The sequence below is a fragment of the Protopterus annectens genome, chromosome 3.part0, assembly GCF_019279795.1.
Source record: "Protopterus annectens isolate FY-2018-M chromosome 3.part0, PAN1.0, whole genome shotgun sequence".
In the NCBI taxonomy this organism is placed as follows: domain Eukaryota; kingdom Metazoa; phylum Chordata; order Ceratodontiformes; family Protopteridae; genus Protopterus; species Protopterus annectens.
In genome coordinates this window covers 312,317,461-312,340,566 of record NC_056731.1, presented here as the reverse complement: position 1 = coordinate 312,340,566, position 23,106 = coordinate 312,317,461, and the positions used below count along the sequence as shown (strand labels likewise).

The following is a 23,106-nucleotide window of genomic DNA, read 5'->3' as shown; positions in this document are numbered from 1 at the left end:
TCCCTTATAAGGCCCATTACTGAGTACAAAGTTCCATTTGGCATGTAACTGGCAAAGCACATGCAGCAGCTGGAGAGACCACAGAGGGTCCTCACCAGGGCCTCAAAAATCTACTATACACAGATAGGCTAAAAGCCCTAGCCCTCTACTCAATTTCATACAGACTCCTCAGAGGTGATCCCCATCGACTCTCTGCTTTTTACTCATATCTCTCACACCACCTCTCTTATCTCTCCAACCCATGAATGTAAAATTGTACTTTGGCACTTTAAACCTCACTGTATATGCCAATTTGTATTGTATTAATACAGAATAATCTATATTTTTCTTTACAACTGCAAATTTTTTTTTCTAGTACAGTCAAATTTCAATTACCTATGTATATTCCCTAAATGCCCATTTTGTTTTTGGGGGCATTTCACCCTAAGCCTCTGATGGAAAGGGGCTGTCACAGCATAGTCTGACTACCCCAGTCAGTAAAAGCAATACATAAATAAATAAACAAGACTGTATTACTTACAGTTGCTCCAGTCCCTTCAGTGTCCTAAAATCCACTTGTTTGTGCAATTTTAACACTGAGAGCATGGGACAGCTTCCAACTATAAATTCTCGCCTTACATTTGATGAAAACAAACCTTAAGAAAGTTGGACAAATAAATCTATGATTTGGAGTACAGTAACAGTGCTAAACAAACAAAAGCATTTCTTTGCAGATGTACAATCGCTTGCTAGGAGAACTATCATTTAGCAGCAAAGGATCTAAATACAGGCAAAGATGCCTCCATTTTAACAGACAGACTTGATGTTGGAAGATAAAAAGAGAAGATTTATGGTATATATTCTAACTCTGAACAGATTACAACTGACACTGCAATTTTTATAGTAGGTCACTTAATTGATTTTAATCGGAGCTGCTTAAATGTAAAAGAGAAAATTAATATTAACAGAGCATTCCAAACTTACTTTTGGCTCAGTGAAGGCCGCCCTAGAATATCTGAGGTAAAAAGAATGAAGTTAAGATGAAAACCAGAATATCAACAGTTATAGTTTTTGGTGTTCTTCTGGTTACCTGCGAGGACTACTTCAATGTAGAAGACATTCTGTTATCCTGCTATGTGAACTGCTAAGTCTATTCTGGAATTCATGAGGCATGTACAAGGGATGGTTTGATAAGAAAATAAAAATGGGAAGGTTTGTGGATTTATTGTACTAAAGGACTTGTAACAAAACTATCAATGGACGTTTACTACACTATTACTATGAATGAATTAAACCTGCAAGGGACAGAGAAAATACAAAAAAGAAAATACAGTGACCCAAGTTACCCAATGAACTCTAGTCTTCAACGTGTCTGTCATTATGAACCACCAAAACAGCAGAGGCTGTAACTAGTAATGACTGCAATGATGTGATAATTACCATACTGATCAACTGATCTAGCTGAGATCACTTAGAGATGGCAGAGCTACCTCAAGAATCTCAGTATTAGCACAAGCAACATGTTTGTTCACAAATCTCATATGTCATAGCTCATTGGGTGAAGAAATCTTTAACCAAATCAGCAACACAAGAGACATGCCAGAAGAGACAGAGTACTATTTTTTCTTTTTGTTTTAGTTTTTAATCTTTTCTTTCCCCCATCACCTGCAGACGACATGTACTGCAGTTCTACCCCTTCCTCCCTAGTTACCTATTACTCCGGAAACTCATTCTCACTCTTTTCTGTCAAGTTTCTGACAAGAGCTGAAGAGTAAGGATCATGCATAACGGCATACTTCAGTTTTTTTGTCCCCTCCTCATAATGAACATCAAGCCTCCCCAACAGACACCCAGTAAACCCATTCATTCCTCAATGAAACACAGCCTATCAGCATATGCATTACACTGGGAAATGAGAGCTGAGTGTCAACAGTGGTGCAGTCATCTGCTAGGAGGGTGGGGATTTTTATTTATTCCCATAACTCCACCATCGGCAGCTTGCATGCTAGACAATCACCTACATATGAGGAGTCACTTGCATAACATCATACATGCTGAATCTCTTGACCAAGTGTTCAAGTGCTCCTTGCTGCAATGATAAACTGCACTACTGCAACTGTCACCAATGCCATGAACAGGGATGGGTAAGCGGATGTCACAGTTCACTCCTCCTCTCTCCCCAATCTGCTCCTTAAGCACCCATGCTGTATAGTCACATGTGTGTCTGCTGCAGTATATTCAAAGCTTTATCCCTCTATGTCATGGGACCTGGGAAAATTATTTTTAATGCTCCTCTCAGTCTGTTCCTCTTCTGAGTATGAAATGATATATCACATAAATCAATCCAATTATCTGAATGGCCCTTCACTGAACTCCCTATTTAATATGTTGCAGGCCTTGGCTATCAAAAAAGCACTACCAGTTGTCATACAAGCCCAGAGCCACTGTACACAACAGGGATGAGAGCATTTAGCCAGTAATCTCTTGCTCTCAGTCTAACCTCCATCATCAGAGCTGTGACCTTACTCTGGATAACACAGTCAGATGTTGCCTGGCACATTATTCTTTTTTTATAGTTTTTAATGCCTAAACTGTTTGTAAGAAAACTAATGTAAACTGCACATGCAGCTACAGTGAAAACCTGCATGCAGATTTTTACAGTTTTACTGACACAACAGATGCACCTTCAGAAACGAGCAGCCCCAGATAACTGCTGAAAAATCTGATCTGGTAATGATCCCGCAAGGCAGCACAGACTCTAAACAGGCTAAGGAAATCCTCATGAAGATAAGTCCACATTCATGTGTGATATCATGTCTGGCTTTACAAAGCTTAGTTCTTATTATTCTACAATACTTCTGGCAGCATTCTTCTGCACATTATTTTTTTTTCCAAATTTTTCTTTTACACAAAAAAATGCAAGCTAAATATTTTATTTGAACTTCTGTAATTAAACATCCATCTCAGACATTTTAGCACATTTATATGTAATAAATTCTTCTGGAGCTTTGTAGTAAAACCTTTATAAAGTATGTGTTAAAAATACTTACTTGCTGTTTTCTGTCCTTGTAGCCACGTACATAAGACTGTATAGTTATTGCATTCTTTAGCCTTCGCCTTTCTTCCTACAAAAATCAATATGCACTAGTATCAAATTAATATTCTACAAACACAACTAGTACCACAAGGGCAAATAAACAAAACCACAGCCACAGTGAGCACACAATTTCAATGTCAATGGACTACAAAAGATCCTTGATACCATGTCAACATATCAAGTGCCCTATTATGTTTATTTAAAGGCTATTAAATATGCTCACCCATCCCAGTGCAGTGAAGTACCCCCTCTTCTCATTCCATATATCACTTTAAAATGCTTTACAAGCATCAATCATTTCACAGTTACCCGAAATGAGATTAAAGTTAACCATGTCTGTGTATCAACTGTAACAGTGACTAGCAGAAACTAGGGATGAGTAAATGGGATTAAATCATCAGTAAGTGTTCAATAACATAGTAAATTACCCAAAATTAGGAATTTAATAGGGAAAGAGAAAGGAATAGGGGGTGCCCTAACTGAAAGAGCTCTTCTGGTAGAAGTTTTAGTTTGATCTATAACATAAGCTGCTGTTAAAACGGATAAGTAGTGGGACAGGTAAAATACTGCATGATAACCATAAGAATCCACTAGAAAAGGTTAGTAAAGATTGGGAAAAGACTGAAAAAGCAATTTAAAAGGGAACAATGGGAGGACATATGAAAGGCTCCCAATTATACATGAAAGTTTAGGATTTTTGCTTGAAGTATTTGCATAGTTACATTTTACAATACAAGCAGCTTTCAAATAATTTTCCTGAGAGAGAGAGAGATTGCAAATGTTGGAGGTGTGACCTATGAACCTACGATAGGGAAGAAACGGGTAACTGGGAACATGTTTTCTGGGAATGTAATGAACTAGCAGATTTAAAAAATTCCCTACAGAATATTCTCTCAGAAATATTAGGGGAGCAATTAGCTGTAACTAAAGAAACGACTCTTAGCTGGGATACAGGTTCTGAACTACCTAGACATACTAAGGTCTTGTTAAATTTAATTATGCTGGCTGCCAAATAAAGCAAATTAAAAAATCAAAATCAAAATCTCAGCCAACAGTATTTGCAGTACTGAATATTGTGAGAGAGAAAATAACTAGAAATGGGATTTTTGTAAAGGGGAAGGAGCAACTTACATAGAAATAAACTGAATTTCTGGGAACAATACATGCAAAATAATACTAAGGAAGAAGAGGGACGTTTAAGGGAAGGCAGGAATCGAGCAATTTATGTAATGTTGGACTAAATGAAGACTTGCAAAGAACGAAAACATATGTAATGTATAACATATGTAAATGAAAAATTGTTATGATTTGTTTTATTTTCCATTAATGTACATGTGTCTATGTCTTAAGTGGTAATTTAATAAAGATGATTAAAAATAGGAATTTAAAATGTGAATAATTTCATTAGAGTTCTTAGAATAAGAATCCAGAGAGATTTGGGAAAGAATTTCAGTTGACTATGGTACATGGACAATTCATAGGTAGGTACTAAGCTATCGGCCCTAGGGCCTATATAAGCCTAGCCAAAGAGGTACCCTGGCTTTTGCCACCCAAGAAAATTATTTTCCTGTGCCACTGTTGAGCAGAGCCACAGAGGTGATCCCTGGGGTGAATTTCCTATTTCCCATCCAATCATCAAGATTTTTCTTGAAGAGTGCTAATGAGGAGCTTCGTTTGATATAGATAGGTAGTTTATTCCAGGGTATGGGAAGTCTCTGGGACGGGAATCTATTTTAATTCTAATTAATTTATCAGTTAAAAAAAAATGGATAACAAACCATTTTTATATCTCTGACGTCCCTGAAAATTGTTCTTGAAACAGTATGTTTTCTGTGTGTGTGTGGTGGAGCAGTAACCAAGAAGGGCGGAGACATACAATACATTACAGAGTTATACTGCCACTGAGCTATCTACTGATATCAGTACATGCTATGTTACTAACCCTGTAGTAATCCTTCTCAACATAACATTTTAAAACCTCAAACATTACCATAAGATGCGACTGCAATAACTGTACCATTCAGTCTTCACAAGGTAACTTGGTGGCACTTCTCATTATTGAGAGAGATGAAAATGAAAGCCATTTGGATAGAGTCACTTTTGACACAGGTCTGCCCTATCTGGATTTTGAAAAGGAAAGAAACGGTTGCCTGGATTTTCTGAAGGTTTTCATCCTGTCCAGTTAAATCGCACTTGTCTATGCACATCCATGTAATGTGGCAAGTATTCACCCTTGTTTGAGATATTAGAGAAAAACACAGGAAGAAAAGATCTATTCAAATTACTCTTAAAGGCTACTTTGGGCAGAAAGGAAGGCTTGATGCAGAGTGAAACCCTACCTTTGTGAAACGCCAGATAAGGAGGGGAATAATCAAGCACTTGCAGATCTGAAACTCTCCTGGTCAATGTAAAGGCCACCAGAAATGAAGATTTCCAAGACAGCAACTTTAAGTCTGAATGAGCAGAAGGATCAAAAGGAGGGCTTGCAACATGGAAGGCTAATCCCAGGGAGGCACTAAATCCCAAATGAGGGCATGCAAAAGAAATCCACCTTTGAGAAATGGCCTTGGAAATTTTCAGAGCAGCCAAGGGATTATTATCCCTACCGACATTAAATGCAGAAAAGGCTGCCAGTTGTACCTTGAGCACAGAACAACTACAGCCTGATTTAAACAATTCAGCAGGAGAATCTAGAACCTGCTTTAAGGGAGCAGGAGGAGGATCAAATCCTTGAGATTCCACCCACATAACAAAATGTTTCCATTTACTGGAATACACCTTCATACTGGATAGCTTTTGGGACGAAGACAAAATATACACAACTCTATCAGAAAGCTTGGGATTCCTGCCCATCAAGGGGACTGGAGAAACCAAGCAGGGGCTGCAGATTGGGAGAATCCAGATGCACTGAATGAGAAATGAGATCTGGAGTGGGATCCAGAACTCAAGGAGGGTATCGCAGAAGAAGCCACAGAAAGGGGAACCACACTGGACAAGGCCAGAAGGGAGCTATGGCATCACTTTTGTTCTGAAATGGGCTGCCTTCTGAAGAAATGTAGCAATCAGAGGAACTGGGGGACAAGCATACAGGAGACTTGGGGCCAATGAAACAAAACAGCATCTCTGAGTGACTGCCCCTGATAGGGGCTAAGGGGCTAAGATAGGGGCTAGCTGTTGCATTTGGTGTTGGAGGGGGAAGCAAAGAGGTCACAACATGGAGTTCTCTAGCACTGGAAGATCTGAGATACAACTCCAGCCTTCATAAACCACTCGTGAGGAAGAAGAATACTCTTGCTCAAGCTGTCAGCCAGAATTGCTGGACTTTCCCAGGATGTGAACTGCAATCAGAAACAGTTGAGACGAGATTGCCCATTGCCAAACTCTCATGGCCTCAAAGAGAATAAGAACGTTCCCCTCTGCTGTTGAGATATCAGATAATGGACATATTGTCCATCTGTATCAAAATTACACAGTTTGGAAGGACATCCTGAAAGGCTTGCAACACAAGGAGGACAGACCTCATCTTCAGGACATGGACGTGAATGACCGCCTTCGCAGAAGACCAGAACCCTTGAACCATACTTCCTTCAGGACATGGACGTGAATGATGGCCTTCTCAGAAGACCAGAACCCTTGAACCATCCTCCCTTTGAAAAGCCCCACCCTCCCAAGAAGGGAGGTGGCCGTGCTGACCATGGCCATAGGATGGGGAAGAGCAAACTGTCTCCCACTGGTCACAAAGGGAGACACACTGGTGTCACTTTTACTGGAAAGTCCGCTGAATGGGTCAAGTAGGGCCACTGCACTGCAACAGTCCATTGCAGAGCCTTTATGTGGTACCTCGCTACAGGGACCAACCCTACTGAAGCTGACATGTGGCCTAAGAGTTTCAAAAATCGCATAAGCTGTAGGCTTTGCAAGAGCAAGTACAGATATTGCCTGGGATAGAAGGCCAATCACTCTGGAGCTCGGGAGCTTGTTAATTTGACTGACAGTATCCAAGTGGCAACATATGAATTCTAATGTTAGAAAGATTGTAGGCTTGACTTTATATACATGGGGGCAGTGAGGAGCCAATCATCCAGGTATGGAAAGACCTGAAATCCCTGAAGCCACAGCCAAGCTGCAACTACTGTCACACACTTGGTGAACACTCGGGGGGGGGGGGGGTGACAAATGGTAAGACTCTGAATTTGAAATGGTAATGACTGGCCCCCAACCAAAAGCACAGAAACCTCCTGGAGTGCCTCTCCATCTTGATATGAAGGCAGGTGTCCTTGAAGTCTATCAAGCACATCCAATCATCCTTCTCCAGCAGAGGTAGAATGGACTGCACAGTGAGGGTCTGGAATTTGATCTGGCTCATGATGGGATTCAGTCTGCTCAAATACAAAATTGGTCTCAGGTCTTGTTTTCCTTTGGTAACAAAAAGAACTGTGAGTAGAACCCAGATTCTCGCTGGCACTCATTATGGTCCCTCCCCGCCCCGGCAAGGGGAGGAACCTTCAGAAACAGTGTCCTGGGAAGGCTGCTGTGGCTTTGTAAAAAACAGACATTCGCCCCTCCCCCCATTCTGATTTCTCGAGAAGGTTCCCTGAGTGGTACAGCATCTTCCCTTGTTCTTCATTCCTAGTATGAGTGTTTTTAATCTTAGGCCCAAGCATGGAAGAGGCATCAAAAGGGGCAAAAAAGATGCCTTGAAGCAATCTGCAAAGCTGCACATCCACAACCAAATGAGGCATCACATGGCATGATGCTCCATCAGCATGGCGGGATGCTCCAGCTGCTGTGTTCGAAAAGAAATGGAAACGTTAGCAATAGATTGGACAGTAGACAGCAGAGACACCAGTGTCTCCTGAATATTCAGAGAATACTGCATCTTAATGTTCTTCGACTCTTCAGCTACTAGATCATGCTGAAGCATTGTTGACTGGGTTATGTAGTTGTGCCCACTCACATCAAATGTCACGGAGGCATAAGATCACTTCCCTAGACAGTCCAAAGTCTGAGATTCTCTGTTCAGGGTATGGATTCAAGGAACTCCCCTCACAGATTTTTCTTCTTGATGGTGGCCGTCACCATTACTTCATCTATGGCTAGGCTCTTACTCTAATGCAGCTGATCCTTGGGTGGAGCAAGAAATCTGTCAGGTTTCATAGAAATTTGCTTCACCATGTCAGGTTCCTTCCAAGCCCTCTGAGACACTAGGTCTATGAGAGCATCTGGTGGGGGAACCACCCAAGGTGTGGCTGGGCCCACACTAAAGGCCACCAAAAATACTGACTCCTCCTGACAGGAGGCTTCAGTGGTCCTGCTCCTGCACTGGTGAAGAAGCTCCAAGAGATCACCAAAGTAGTTATCCCTCAATGACTTAGGGGACCACTCTATTTCATCAAAGTAAGTATCCTATGAGAGACTCCTCAGGAAAGTCAAGATGCTTCCTTTTGCACTGCCTCTTGCCTGAGACCTCATGTTTTGGTGAAGCCAGAGGACAGAGGGAACAGGCAGGAAGCTCTGCCAGGAGAGCAGACTGGAGACCAACTGGCATGGGCTTGTCCAGGAGCAGGCTGATGACTGGTCGCAAATACAGATGAGAATGAGGATGGAACACTGGCTGAGGATAACCAAACCATCTCCTGAATGGAAAACATTCTCTCCACGATGTTGAAGATGGAGGCAAATGCTGGCCTCCCAGAGCAAACAGTTCCAGTATCTGAAGATACCAAAGATGTGCTTGAATCCAGGGGAGCTGCACCTCATCCTGATGTCAAATCCACAGCTAAGTTGTCGAAGACTGAAGCTCCGAGTGGGAGGAATGAACCCGAAGCTGGAATCGTCGAACCTGACCTGGAAACACCAGCCTTGACACCAGCTCTTAGGTCTACTCTGACACAACTGAAGTCAATGAAAACAAGGTGGGAGTCAGAGGTGAGGACAGCCAGGGTGGCCCTGAGGAACTAGGATCCACAGGGGCAGAGGGAGGAAACCAGGGGGATAGAGACAAGGTTCCCAGAAGGGATTAGACTTAACTGCATCTGAGTCCACAAAAATTATCTCATCAAATGCTCTAAGTCTGATGCTTTGAAACTGCCCACCGACCTCAATGACTGTGTAGATGACACCACCGATGGGGGCTTAGAGGGTCACTTGGAAGACGAAGAGCCTGCTTGCCAGATCCGAGATGGACAGATTCAAAACTGAGGTGGGAAAGGCGAAGACGCTGGCAACATCTCCGATGGAGTGGATTGGGAAAAGGGGGAAGCTACCTGACCTGATGGAGTCCTTTTGACCAAAAAGGAGTTTGGTACACTGAGGACCAAAGATGGAGCCTTGCTTGTAGTTGGCACCAAGGGCAATCTGGTCTGAGGCAACAACAGTGCCAAGGCTATTGGGACAACCAAAGACCTTAGGACCTTCAAGTCTGACAAGAAAGAATAGGGTCCAAGCATGAAGACAGAGAAGGACCTCTTACTACCCCCTTTGGAGGTCTTGGAAGTTTGGTGAGTTTTTTGGAGCCATTCTATGGTATTGAAGAAAAAGAACCACTGGAAAGCAGACCTTCAAGGATTAAATTTGCCCTTCTCTCAATCACTGCAATAGACCTGAACTGAATCAAAGAGGACAGCTCCAAATAATAGATGCATTTATCGTGCACATCTTGTGAGGGCAGCTTGTGCCCAAAAGCAATACATTTCTTGAATCCCTTATCTGTGGATAAGGAAGAACCCTGTAACAACGGATCCCTATCAGTAGATCAAACTTTCAAAACTTCAAAAATTATATGGCCAAGACTGCATGATCGACGTTTTAAAAGTTTGAAATTAAAATAATAATATAAAAAAAATATTTTTTTACCCCCACTCCCCCTGCTAATTAAATATACCAACTCCGAGACCACACTACATTGAGGAGAATGGTAAATTTCCCATTCCGCACTCTACAGCGATCTCCATTCAAAACGTCTGAACTTTCAAAACATCTCTAACGCCCATTTCATAATTACCATTACAGCTACACCACAGGGGGTTGGGCCAATAGGTTAAGTGGTCTGTAGAAGAGTCTTTGCCTAAGCTAGAGTCACTAACCATAATCTAAAGTAGTAATTTAACTTTTTTTTTCATTTTAGGAATATTATCCAGGTAGCCAGAAAAGAAAGATAATTACCAGTACAGTAAGCTCAGAGAAAATGGGTAAAGGCATGCATTCAACAGTAAGCAACAAGCACATTTTCTTTCCCCAAACTAGTAAAAGCACAAGCAGTACACTGAAAGCTATGGCATCAGATCTTAAACTTGTAGTCAGAAATTTCACAAATTATTTCTTACCTGAGAAATGAGAAAACATTCAAGTTCTGTTACAAACAGTAACAGGTGTAAAAAAACACAAATTCCACCTTCTAAAGCACAACTCAAATACTTATTTTTACAAAATCACATTTCTTCCATACAAAATTGAAAAATAAACCAAATAAATGGAGCAGAAGCACATACAATCCCTGACCGAAGCTGGTATTCTTAAATTGGAATGCTACAAATATATTTTTAAAGGTAAATTAGAAATAATACCACAAATATTCTGTAAACATAGAGGAAGTGATTTCCCAAAATGGACTTATCTGTTAAATAAGAAGCTTTTTAACTGTCTGCTGTTCCTCTGGAGTCACAGAGATGCTCCTCCTTGAAGCAGCAGGAAAATACTGAAGATTTACCTCACTCTGGTTGCTGATATACTTCCCTCCAAAAATGGTTCAGCCTATTCACAGCCAGACTGAGTGAGAGGAAGGGGAGGTAAAGTTTTGGCAAGCTGGCTAGATGCTGTTTACTTGCAAGACATTACCCAAAAGGCTACTTCAGAAGTGAGAATGAAAAACAAACAATTCCCTGGAGGACTAGTGTTACCTCAAGCCCTTCCTTCATCTTGGAAGGGGAGAATGCAGGTATGATAGCCTTGCCACCCTACAGGAAAAAGCTGGAGCTCTTGTGGTGGACAGCCTCATAGCCATACTTCTCTACCTGTATGTTAGACCTGGCTCCTAGGTCAGATAGCAATACCAGAAAGCACTGGCTGGAGCAAGTCTTCTACAAAGTTTGGGCTATGCACAGAAGAGGTAATGAAATTCACTGATTTACACAGTTACAGTACCTCAGTAACTGTTACTAGCAAAATGAGAAACCCTTCAAATCAAAACTTCAGTGTACTGAATTTCACAATGTAAGCCACCACTTATGACATCATCAGAAGGTGCCATCAGATGACACCTAGTCAGTAACTGGGCAGCTGGTTATCATACAGTATGTACAAGCACAGTTTTTTTTTTACTTAAAATAGCTCCACTCATGTAACTAAAGTAAAAACTCCACATTTTAGAATCAGTATGCCCTCTTAATATGATGACATAGTTACAGCAAAAAGAAGTGGTAAAAAGTTTTCCATATTATTTTTAAGGGGTTATCAAGGGGTTTCACAATATTAAAATTACCAGGAAGTAAGGCAATAAATTAATAATGGATCACTATCAAGTTCTGGAGATGCTGGCCATTTTCTTCTTAGGTAATGTTAATGTTGATCTATGATTATACATGCAAGTATGACAGGTGAATGCCCCATTATCTTAAAGGAGTGGGTAACAGAGTCACTAAAGAACATTAGTAACAACACAGCTGCAGATCCTGACAAGCTTTACTGATAAGCTGTGGGAATCACCCAATAGTACACTACAAGAGCTACAAATTCCAATTCATATTCACTGCCCTTTTACATCTACCACAACTTCACTACAACTTTCTTTTTCTCTGTACCACCTAACAAATATACACACTACAAAGCCTTTCCTCACCTCTTCCCTACTTTCTGCTTGTATCTCCTACACCTCCTATTTCCCCTACCCATAAATGTAAAGTTGTATTCTGACACTTTAAACTTCATTGTATCTGCCAATTTGTCTTGCATTTATACATGACTATATTTTACTGACTGCAAATTTTGTCTAGTACAGCTGCCTTTCAATTATTGTATGCCAATATTGTAACTAAGTTCTGTTTTATTTTTGAGTTTTGCTGGCTTAGATAACATGAGTTTAGATAAGATGTGTTGAACAATTTGTGTTTAGATAAGTTGAGCTTTACATGAAATGACATATACTTGTGCGGGCATGTGTGCTTAGACATATGTGTGTGTGTGTGTGTGTGTCTATATATATATATATATATATATATATACACATATATGTATATATATATGTATATATACATACATACACACACGTGTGTGCGTGTGTGTGTGTATCTATACAAACACAAGCATACATACCCATGTATTTTCTTGTGTATCAGAAATATCAGAGGCCTTTACTGAAGAGTCTGGGACACACTTTATAACGGCTTTGTCTACATGCACTTCCTTTTTACATATTACAATATTATAATCATTGATAGCATAACATCTGTAACAGAGTGGGGGCATCAGCTCCCATATTTTCAAAAAGTTACAAATCAGATATTGTTTCTAAACATTAGGATTTGCCTTACCATGCTAAATTATTACACAACTGTATTATGTCCTTCCTTCCTTAGAACACTGTTACAGTACTCCAATACTACTGAGTGATTTCCATCACTCATCAACTGGAAAGGGTGGATGGACCAAGAACAGGGAAGATGCCAATCAATCCAGATAGCACATGTCTGGCAAAAGAAGCTCTAGATCTAGACAGAGCATCTAATCTGTAGTGTTTTGTGAATGTGTGCAGATAACCCTGGAATTAATTCCCCTATACAAGGTTACAGAAGAAGAAATAGACTTAGTGGAATTGGACTTAACTGGAGAGAATAAGAACTCGCCATGATGGAAATAACAAAAGGATATGGACCTGGAAAACCAGATTGCAATTGTTTGCTTGGAAATATGATTGCAAAGCTTGGATTCCAGGACAAAAACAAACAACTGGTCAGAATTCCTAATGTCTTTTGTCTTGTCCGAAAGGAATCCAAGTTGTCTGTGCACATCCGACGACTGTAAAAGTCTTTCAACATTATTTTGAGGGTTATGAAAGAAAGCAGATACATTAATAGCATGGTTGAGAAACAGCTCATTGACCATTTAAGGCAAGAAGGGAGGACTGACCCTAAAAGATACCTTATCTTTATGAAAATAAGGAAGATGAGTGAGGCCATTAGGGCTTGTAGCTCAGAAACCCTTCTGGCAGAAGTAAGGGCCACTAGTAGAATAGTTTTCAAAGTACAAAACATTAGAGACGCAGAAGTCACTGGTTCAAAGGGTGGCCGGGAAAGGGGATAGCCTTCCTGGCTGAGTTCAAATAAAAGAATCCTTTGAGAAACTGTTTCACTTGGGGCACACATGCAGGAATGGATAATAAGTGTGCTTTGATAGAAGAGTACACTAGACCATCTCTTAAGAGCTCACACAAGTATGAAAGAATAGTGGGAATCCCAGTCTGAATGGGATTCTCTGTTTTTTGACATTAGACAGAATTTGGGTATACAAGATCTTCTAGTGGTAGATTTTCTTGCCTCCTGAAGATCCTGGAGCACATCCTTAGAAAATAGGTGTCTGAAAGGGATTAAAATTCTACCATCATTCTACAATGTCAGATTGAGAGTTAACAAGTTGGCTTAAAGCAGAGAACCCTTTTTCTGTGTGAGAAAGTCTACCCTGTGGGGTAACTTCTGATTATGACACCTGGTCAGATGATGAAGAAAAGGGGAAACAGTGCTGCCTAGATCAAAAAGGAGTCACCAGCAAGATTTAGATCTTTAACAGAACCTTCAGGATTAGAGGAAGTGAATTGAAGGCATAAAAGTACTTCCTCTTCGAAGAAAAAGACATGGTTTCCATTCTCCAGGCCTGATTACAATGAACCATGGAGCAAAACAGCCTGGGATGTTTGTTGAGAGTGGAGGCAAACAGATCTATCTGAGGAATACACCATTTATGGACTATGTCCAGGAAGACCTCCCTGTTCAACATCCATTTATGAGCGTCTTCTAAAGAACTACTTAATGAATCTGCCAGAACATTGCTCTGGGAAGGAATGTAGACTGCTTTCAGAGACAGGTTTGCTTTTATAGCTTGGTCTCATGCCAAAAGAGCCAGTCTGCATAGCTGGTAGGACTTCATCGTCAATATCCTGAGGGGTCCTGGATTCCATGAATATGAGAATACTTGTACAGACTGAATGAGTGCCCTCATTTCTTTCACACTAATGTGTCCCTTCCTTTGTCTGGGGGTCCAATGACCCTGAACTGCTAAGCTAGTCCATGCACCCCAGACCTGACCTAATGCATTTATATGCAGTTCCTGAGTAGGAACAATTAGCATGAATGGCAGTAGTGGATTCAGCTGAATCTGAGAGATTCACCAATGTAAATATTTTTAGAAAATGTAGTTTGATCTGGGTGTCCAATAGGTGGCAATGTTGAGACCAGGGAGAATTTAGATACCACTGGATCTTTTCATGTGATGTTTGGCAAAAGGAATCATGGGGATGGAGATGGCAATGAACCTCACAGTTCTCCGAATTTCCCTTGCAAGACAAGATCGAAGAGGAAGGAGAGACTGAAAACTCATGGAGACCATCTGCATCTCCTCTTCTATGGTACCTTAGTCGGTAAGACCTTGCAAAACAGGAGGTAGAAGTTGTACCTTGTTGAAAGGAGGTGGAATGCCTCTGAAGACTTGAATTTCCTTTCAAGTCATTTTGTAACCTTGTTGAATGATAGAAAGGACCCACTTGTCTGCAGTTATGAAAGAATTGTCAAGCTAAGAGGTAGTAGGTTATTCTTTCTGACAAAGGGAGGGGTGGACCAAGGGGGCAGAAAGTAGTCAGGCTGATTTGTCTGGAAATTCAGTGAAACAAAGTTTCTTGTGGTCGGTAAAGTACACCAACAGGCACCAATGAGAAAAACTGAAATGAGAGGAGGTGACATTAGGACTTTCACTGAAGAGAGGAAACAGCAATGGATTATACACCTGGAAGCTGATAAGTTTCTAGCCATTAATGAATGAGTCTCCCTGAAACCCAACCTGAAGCTACGGCATTTGAAGCATTGAGTAAGTTGTTTTATGCTGCATTTTTTGGACAATTTTTTTTAAATATGTTTTTAATGGTTTTTGGATACATTTTGAATTTTGTGAGGTGTAGAATTATTGAGGGTAAGATTTATTTAATATATAAAAAGGTTTTTACAATGTTTGTAAGCATCATTACCAATAGGTTTTTATATTAGGTTCACTGTGTTTTTAAAAGATGATTGATGTCTTAATCAGTTCTTTTTTCTGATTGGCTTCATTGCATTTAAATGCAGATGGTTTGACTGTTATAATTTAGGTCTGAAGAACTTTGAATTTCTTTTTTGAAGCAAATGGGCAGTCAGAAACTGGTGGCTTCATCATTTTGGTTTGGCCAAGGCAGTCCAAGCACTGTCTCTCTAAATAAGTATTTAATGAAGACAGATGTGTGTGTACGTTTTTTGGAACACATGACTGACATATCTGGCAATTCTTACTGTCATGTTCGGCCTCAAGACAAAACCAGGATTGGGAATGGAGGTCCTTAGGAGGGATATGCCTACCACAATCACACTTCCCTCTCTTAGCTAACATCTAACAGTTTTAAATACCAAAGTACAAGAAAAAAAAAGGAAGGTTCCCCAAAGGGGCATTTAAGTGAACAAACAGACCAATGGTGCGAGACCTGCATTTGGACTGGCACTGAGGTAAGTCTGAGGGTCTTACACTCATATGTCTGCTTATATACTTACACTCATGGGCTTAGGTCACATGTCAAACATATGACCCATAAGACAGTTTTTTGGTTTTGGCACCACAGCTGATGTTAAGTTACCTCACTGGCACAACTAATAGTATTGGCATACTGCAACAGTTATCTAAGAAATGACAGAGGTGTGATGGAAATGTGCTAGTGTCTCAGTATAAGCTGTGCAAATGACCTCATGATCGTGCCTGAGCCTTATCAAACTAAACATGAATATCAAGATAAGGACAGCGGCCTCTCTTTGGGATGCAAGCTGACAGGGAGATGATGATGTGCACTTTGTAGTTTTTTTGCGTGACAGTGGTCCAAAGACACCTACAGCATTCACAAAGCACTTGTTTGCTACAAGATGCAGTAAGCAATTTCATACTACTTGAGTTTTAAGCCTGGCTCGGTGGTATACAGGGATAAAGCCCCAGACTACAACTCAGATGAATGGCTCAGGCAATGGAAAAGCCAGGCAGGAGAACAGACAACTCAGCATCCCAGCCTAGAAGGGGAAGCATCAGTTCTTTTCAGCAGCTCACCATCATGCATTTGGAGACCTGCATGGCACAGATAAAATGCCCAGGACTGGGGAGTCATCTGCTTGGTGATCCCAGGCTAGCAAGCTAGTGATAATCCTCAAAGCTTCCAGGTGGAAACATGTACAAGCAAAGGGGGTCAGCATCAGGGGGGGGGGTGGGATAGATCAGAAAAATGTAGAATTGTACTCATATACTGCATAGCATACCCCACCTGATGGCCCTTCCATTGGCTCTTGAAACTCTGTACAGGGGAATAATGTACTCAAGACACAGTGGGGAACACTTGCTGACTAAGCAGCAAGCAAATGAAAAAAGCAAAAGGCTATAGCATAAATTTTCAAATTTTTTGTCTTTTTTGTCTCGATACTGCCATCTCTCAGTGATAAATGAATCTAAAGACAAAACTGACAAATAAAAAACATCTGAGCGATGTCTCTGAAAATTATGCAAAAAGAAAGATAAGATGTGTTCACCACCAAGCATGAAGAGTTAGGAAAGATCTGGATCTTTCCAGTCTCCTCCCTTTTTTCTCTCTTTTAACTAGTTAGAAAGCTCTGATCTGAAACAAATTCATCATTTGTACCATCTCCCACAGGTACCATAGTAAATCAATAACTGCCGCCAATTCCTTGCTTACTGGTCAAATCTCCAACCACTGTAACTGATGATGTAAAACTATAATATAGCATCTTCATCAGACAGCATGCAAACTGTAACTTCGGCTAAATTCTGCTAATACTTGTTCTTGGTGCAGGTAGAGTTTTTTTTTTTTTTTTGTTATTGAACACAACAAAGCAATACAACATGTACAACTTAATGGTAAAGGAGAAACCCAACAACCAACATAAGCATTTTTTACATGATTTTTGTCCCGTCTACATGACAGCCATCAAGCCTCTTCTCTAAGAGTGTCCATTCATACTTTTTCCATCCTTTCTGATAAGCAGAACACATCAATCCATGCCCACAGGACTCTCTTCTCCAAACGAAGTTTGCCTCAGCCACAACTCACCCTTGAGTACAAAGGGTGACAGGGTGAGAACAATCTCTAGCTGATTGTCTGAGGCAGCCATGAATAACCTGGAATACACTAAACAATCCTGGCTCTAAAATAGCTATCAAAATGCATTAAAAAAATAGACTCCTGAGATTTGCATCTAGTAGACCAACAATAACAATTCTGAATGAAGACCTCAGCAATGCTTTTTAAAAACATATTACTGCAACGTACCTCTCTTTTTCGTCTTTCTTCCTGTGTACGATGCAAAAGGGAAGCTTTCTCTTCCTATGGAAGAAAAAAAAGTATTTAGTAACTATTCAAAATACATCTGTAAAGTGACTAACTTTTTAGAAAATCTTAGAGCATATATGATTTTACAATAGGTTATTAACACTCAAACACGAATACAGTTTTGCAGCTGGTCTACCATTATTCTAAACATAGTCTATAATACCTCAAGGGCAAGCAGTGATGAGGTAGCCACAAGTCTCACAGCTTTATCTAATACAAACTGTCATGGTAAATCTGCATAATTCTCTCTCTATACACACACATGCACACACACACATATCTATATACATACATACACACACATATATATATATATATATATATATACATACATATTATCCACACATTTACATATACACACACAAACATATATACACATACATATACACACACAAACTGAAAAAATGTGCCACAAATTTAGAAAAGGCTCACTGCTCGTGGTAATTATTCAACAATGAGAAAATGTGATTCAGAGACAGCTATGGCTGCAATGAGAAATACCCCAACAGTAGATCATTAGCATGTATCAGAATTACAATGGTCACGCTAGTGTTGTCCCTTGAAGCCCATGCATCCTGTTGGCAAAGGCTCCCTTTTATACATATATATGTACATACATATACACACACAAAACACACATTCCCAGATGCATCCATATCCAGTCATTAACACAAACACCTCCCCTCTAGTCAATCACACTCACAGAAACACCATACTCCAGCACACAGAAAAACGCATGCACATACATACCACACTTGCACAAAGACTCTTGATTCTTAATCAATTCCCTACCTAACTTCCCCCCAGTACAACCACCAAGGCAGACACACAATCTCACACACACACACACACACGCATACACACATTCATGCAGCTTCATTTATGCCCTTACAGGCATGCACACAGATGTCACCACACACACTAATACACACTTGCAACCTCACTTCTTTGTTGAACATATATACACAGGGAGTACTCCCACAGGGGATAATGGACGACCGCACTGTTTTTACGGTGGTCACTTTTTCTTCAGAGAGTAAAATTTTACTCAGCCAAATGATTCTCTGAAATTTTTTGGCCAAGCAAACTGGGAGTTGCTGAAATTTGGGGGGGGGGACAGCAAATGTCTAATCGGCATTAGCATGCAGCTCTACCCACAAGATCGGCCTCCGAGTAGAGGCCTCCTCAGCGGTAGGGCAGTCTAAGAATTAGAAAGGCCTTGAGCGATGGGATAAACTTCTGTGCTATGGCTTCCCTACTGTGCTACACTTTTATAGCTTCATAGTTTTATAGGTATATACTAGGCTAACTACCACCAGGACCTTTATATGCCTACCAACACAACACAACCAAAATGAATCCCCTGGTAACAGTGCGTCTTAATTGGGGGTATGTTTGTCCTGAGGTTGCTAAAAAGTTATTGGGGGGATATGATAGTTAGGGAATGTTTACTGTCGGCCTCGGCCTGTAAGAGACATGTGGGTCAGCCCAGGGATGAATTTATGATTACCCATCCTATGTTAGTTAGGGAATGTTTACTGTTGGCTTCTGTCTATAAGAGAAATGGGGGCCTGCCCAGGGATGAATTTGCAATTTCCCATTCAGTGGTCAAGGTTACGTTTGAATAGGGTTAGGGATGGACTCTGCTTCACACAGATGGGGAGCATATTCCAGAGCATGGGGATTCCTTGAGTTACATGCGTCTCCCCAGCATGTTCTATTTATGTCACAAGCAAAGTTCAAATCCTTGGATCTAGTGTTTCTGGTGCTGCACATTTTGCAGATGCGCAAAACCTCCACTAGGGCTAAATCTTAGGATGCTTTATATGTCAAAGACAGACTACCAACTATAGGAGACAGAGTGTAGAGACTAATCTCTACACCAATCTGGATATGACACTGTATGAATACCCTGGATTCTCTTGGTGAGGGACCTCTGTGGGCATTCCACCTGTTGCATATGCCTATTCACTTACATGAAGGAAGGATTGTATTCAACGATGAGCCTGATAAGCGTCATGTAGAGTGGTACCATACTTTCCTTCGACCTGGAAGTCATACCCGAACTTATAAGTTGGACAATATGCAATAATTTTCTTACTACCTTGGCTACATGGTGGTCAAAGGCCAGACTGCAGTCGACATCTGGTGTCTATCATTAGAACTGCTTCCTCTGCCTCTGAAGGAGCTGTCTTTTTTTTTCTGCAAATCTTTTGGGTTTCTAATACCATGACGGGAATGAACCCCATTCCAAAGTCACAGTACAATTAGAGCTCATGAAATTAGTATTGTTTCGATCTTTGATGTCAGCCAAAAGTGCTCTTCGTAGTACCTGCAATGTGCCCAGTAATGACTACTTCTGCAATTCATACGAGGTTACATGGATTGGTAACCTGTCTAAATATGACTGCATTGTTGTATCCCTTTTTCTAATTTCTCCAAATTGCTGTCTCAGTGTGAATCTTGGAATGGTCCCGGAGATTTGAGGAAAGTACAGTTGTGTACCTACCATAAATGTAGATGTTCGAGTGTATTCACTGTTGCAGTCATTACACTTGGGTTATCCTGCTGGCAGGCGACCCGCAGTCGGCCTGAGTTCCAAAGTCTTGGTCCGGCATCAGTTGCTGTCGCCTCTTCCCTGACGTCAGTGCACCAGGGGTATAAAAGATGCAACCGACGCCATTTTCTTCAGTTTTTCTTGTCCCAGATGTCAGGTGCCCCTAGATAGGAAGGCTGGAAAGATAACATTATGCCAAAAAACATGCATATAATACTATAAACATTTCCTTCATCTACATGCAAATACACCACATAGGTAGTATAGAGATGAGAAGTACAGAAAAGTCCCAGCAATGAAAAAAGGGGGATGGTGGGTGGGTAACCTGGACTGCAACAGTGAATACACTCGAACATCTACATTTATGGTAGGTACACAACTGTACTATGTTCATCGTGTTTCACTGTTGCAGTCAATACACTTGAATAAAATCCCAAAGCTGAGGTTGGGTGGCTGGGTCTAAATTGGATTTGGAGAGGCTAACAAGCCCTGCAGAACTGCAGTGGGAAAGCCTGCTCTGGATTTAGAGTAGAGAGGTACGTGGTAGTGCTTGGTGACAGTGTGCACTGAGCTCCAGGTTGCAGCTTCTAAAATGTCTTTGGTTGGTACTCCTCTGAGGAAAGCTGCTGAAGTGGCTGCTGCTCTGGTAGAATGAGGCCTAATGCCCTTAGGCACTGATTTGCCATGTTGTGCATAAAAGCAGTGGATGCAGTGTCCTATCCATTTCGAGATTGTCTGCTTTGTAATAAACTTTCCTTGTGATCCTGCAGCATATGCTACAAACAGTTGCTCAGTTTTTCCGAAAGCTTTTGTTTTGTCCAAGTAAAATCGTATCTGTCTGTCTATATCCAAAGTGTGCAGAAGTCTCTCCACTTTATTCTGGGGATTTGGGTAAAAAGTAGGTAAATGAATGATTTGGTTTAAGGCCACATTGGAGACCACTTTTGGCATGAATGTTGGGTTTGTCCTAAGAGAAACCCTGTCCTGATGAAAAATGAGGAAAGGTTGCAATGCCATTAATGCCTGTAACTCTGAGACTCTTCTTGCTGAAGTTATTGCTAGGAGCAGAGCAGTTTTCCAAGGCAAGAATTTTAGATCAGCTGTGCTGGCTGGTTCAAAAGGAGGCAGTGTGAGTTTTTCTAAAACAAAATTGAGGTCCCAAGTAGTAAAGGATGTGAAATAGGAGTCTCCGTATTGTAATGAACTGAAATGGCAGAGGCATGGATTTTAATAGATAAGAAAGATAAGCCTTTGTCCAGCATCTCAGTTGGGTATTGTAAAATCTAAGGTATATTAGGGACAAGTGGTTCGAGCCTTGTGCCTGGTTCCAAACACAGAATCTCTTCCATTTTGCTGCAAAGATTTCCTAGTGCTGGGCCTCCTGGCTTTTAAAATGACATCCATAACAGCTTTAGAGAGAGGTGCAATCTGAGTGGCTACATTATCTGCCATGCTGCCAGGTTTAAGGTTCCGAGTTGACTGTGCAGGATCTGATTGTTTTGTTGTGTCAGAAGATGAGGAATTTGAGGTAGAAGCCAAGCTGGGCCTTGAGACAAATTCTTTAGGATTGGGTATCAGTGCTGGCGTGGCCAGTCTGGTGCAATCAGGATCATTTTTGGTCTTTCTTGTCTGACTTTTAGTAGTACCTTGGTGAGAAGAGGCATCGGAGGGAAGGCATAGATTGTCAGGCCTTTCCAGCTGAATGACAGAGCATCCACTTTCCATGCTTGAGAGTGATAAGTTCTTGTGCAAAATTTCTGTATTTGGTAATTGTGAGAGGAGGCAAAAAGATATGTCTGGGCGTCCCCATTTCCTCGTTATCATGCTGAACACTTGTGGATTTAGCTTCCATTCGTGAGGACCCATGATATTTCTGCTTAGTTCGTCTGTCAGTGTATTTTTTGTTCCTGGCAGGAATTGTGCCTGCAGATGTACTTGATAAGTCAGTGCTGTGTTCCACAAAGTCATGGCTTGTCTGCATAGGGGGTAGGAATGTGTGCCCCCTTGCTTGTTTATGTACCACATAACTGTGGTATTGTCCGTCTTTATTAATAGTTGCCCTGGATGTATTAGGTCCTTGAAAGCTGTCAGGGCATTCTGTACAGCTAGCATCTCTTTTTGATTGATGTGAAGATGTATTTGTTCCTTGGGCCACGTGCCCTGAATACATTTTCCTGCCATATGTGCTCCCCAGGCATAATCCGATGCATCCGTTGTTATTGTCTGCCTGGCTGTGGGTAAGGTGAAAGGCTGTCCCTTGTTGAGGTGACAGGCCTGAGACCACCATCGAAACTCCTGTTGTAGGCAGGGAATTAAAGTTATAATTGTCTCCAGGCTGTGACAATGCTGAGTCGAAACACTTTTTAGATACCATTGTAGTTTCCTCATATGCAGTTTTGCATATGGAATTAGTAGAATGCAGGATGCCATGAAGCCCAGGGCCTGCAGAATTTTTCTTGCAGGGAGCTGGGTTTTTGTTGCCATCATTTGAAAGTAATGAGTCAGTTGTCTTTGTTTGTCTGGCGTGAGATAAGCCATCTGGGCAGTTGTATTTAAGCTTGCACCCAGGAATATTATCTCTTGAGAGGGCACTAGTTTTGATTTATTTTCATTTACTGTGTACCCTAGGCAAATTAGCAATATTTTTACAAACGCCAGATGCTTTAAAAGAATGTCCTTGCTCTCTGCTTGAATAAGGCAGTCGTCCAAATAGGGATATATTTGAATTCCTTTTTGTCTGCAAAATGCAATTACTGGTGCCAGGCATTTTGTGAAGATCCTGGGCGCAGTAGATAACCCAAAGGGCAGTGCAGAGAATTGGTAATGCATTGAGCCTGCTATGAATCTGAGGTATCTTCTGCA

At 41.0% G+C, this 23,106-nt stretch overlaps 1 protein-coding gene across 1 annotated transcript in view; it reads right to left on the bottom strand.

The window, feature by feature from the left end:
- The window catches only part of UBE3C (ubiquitin protein ligase E3C), a 2,314,788-nt gene that overhangs the window by 2,075,298 nt on the left and 216,384 nt on the right, over positions 1 to 23,106 (bottom strand). The window contains exons 3-4 of the mRNA XM_044064789.1: positions 17,628 to 17,681; positions 3,030 to 3,104 (exon numbers count right to left, since the gene is read on the bottom strand). Of these exons, the coding sequence (XP_043920724.1) occupies positions 3,030 to 3,104; positions 17,628 to 17,681 (129 nt within the window). The remainder of the gene's footprint in view (positions 1 to 3,029; positions 3,105 to 17,627; positions 17,682 to 23,106) is intronic.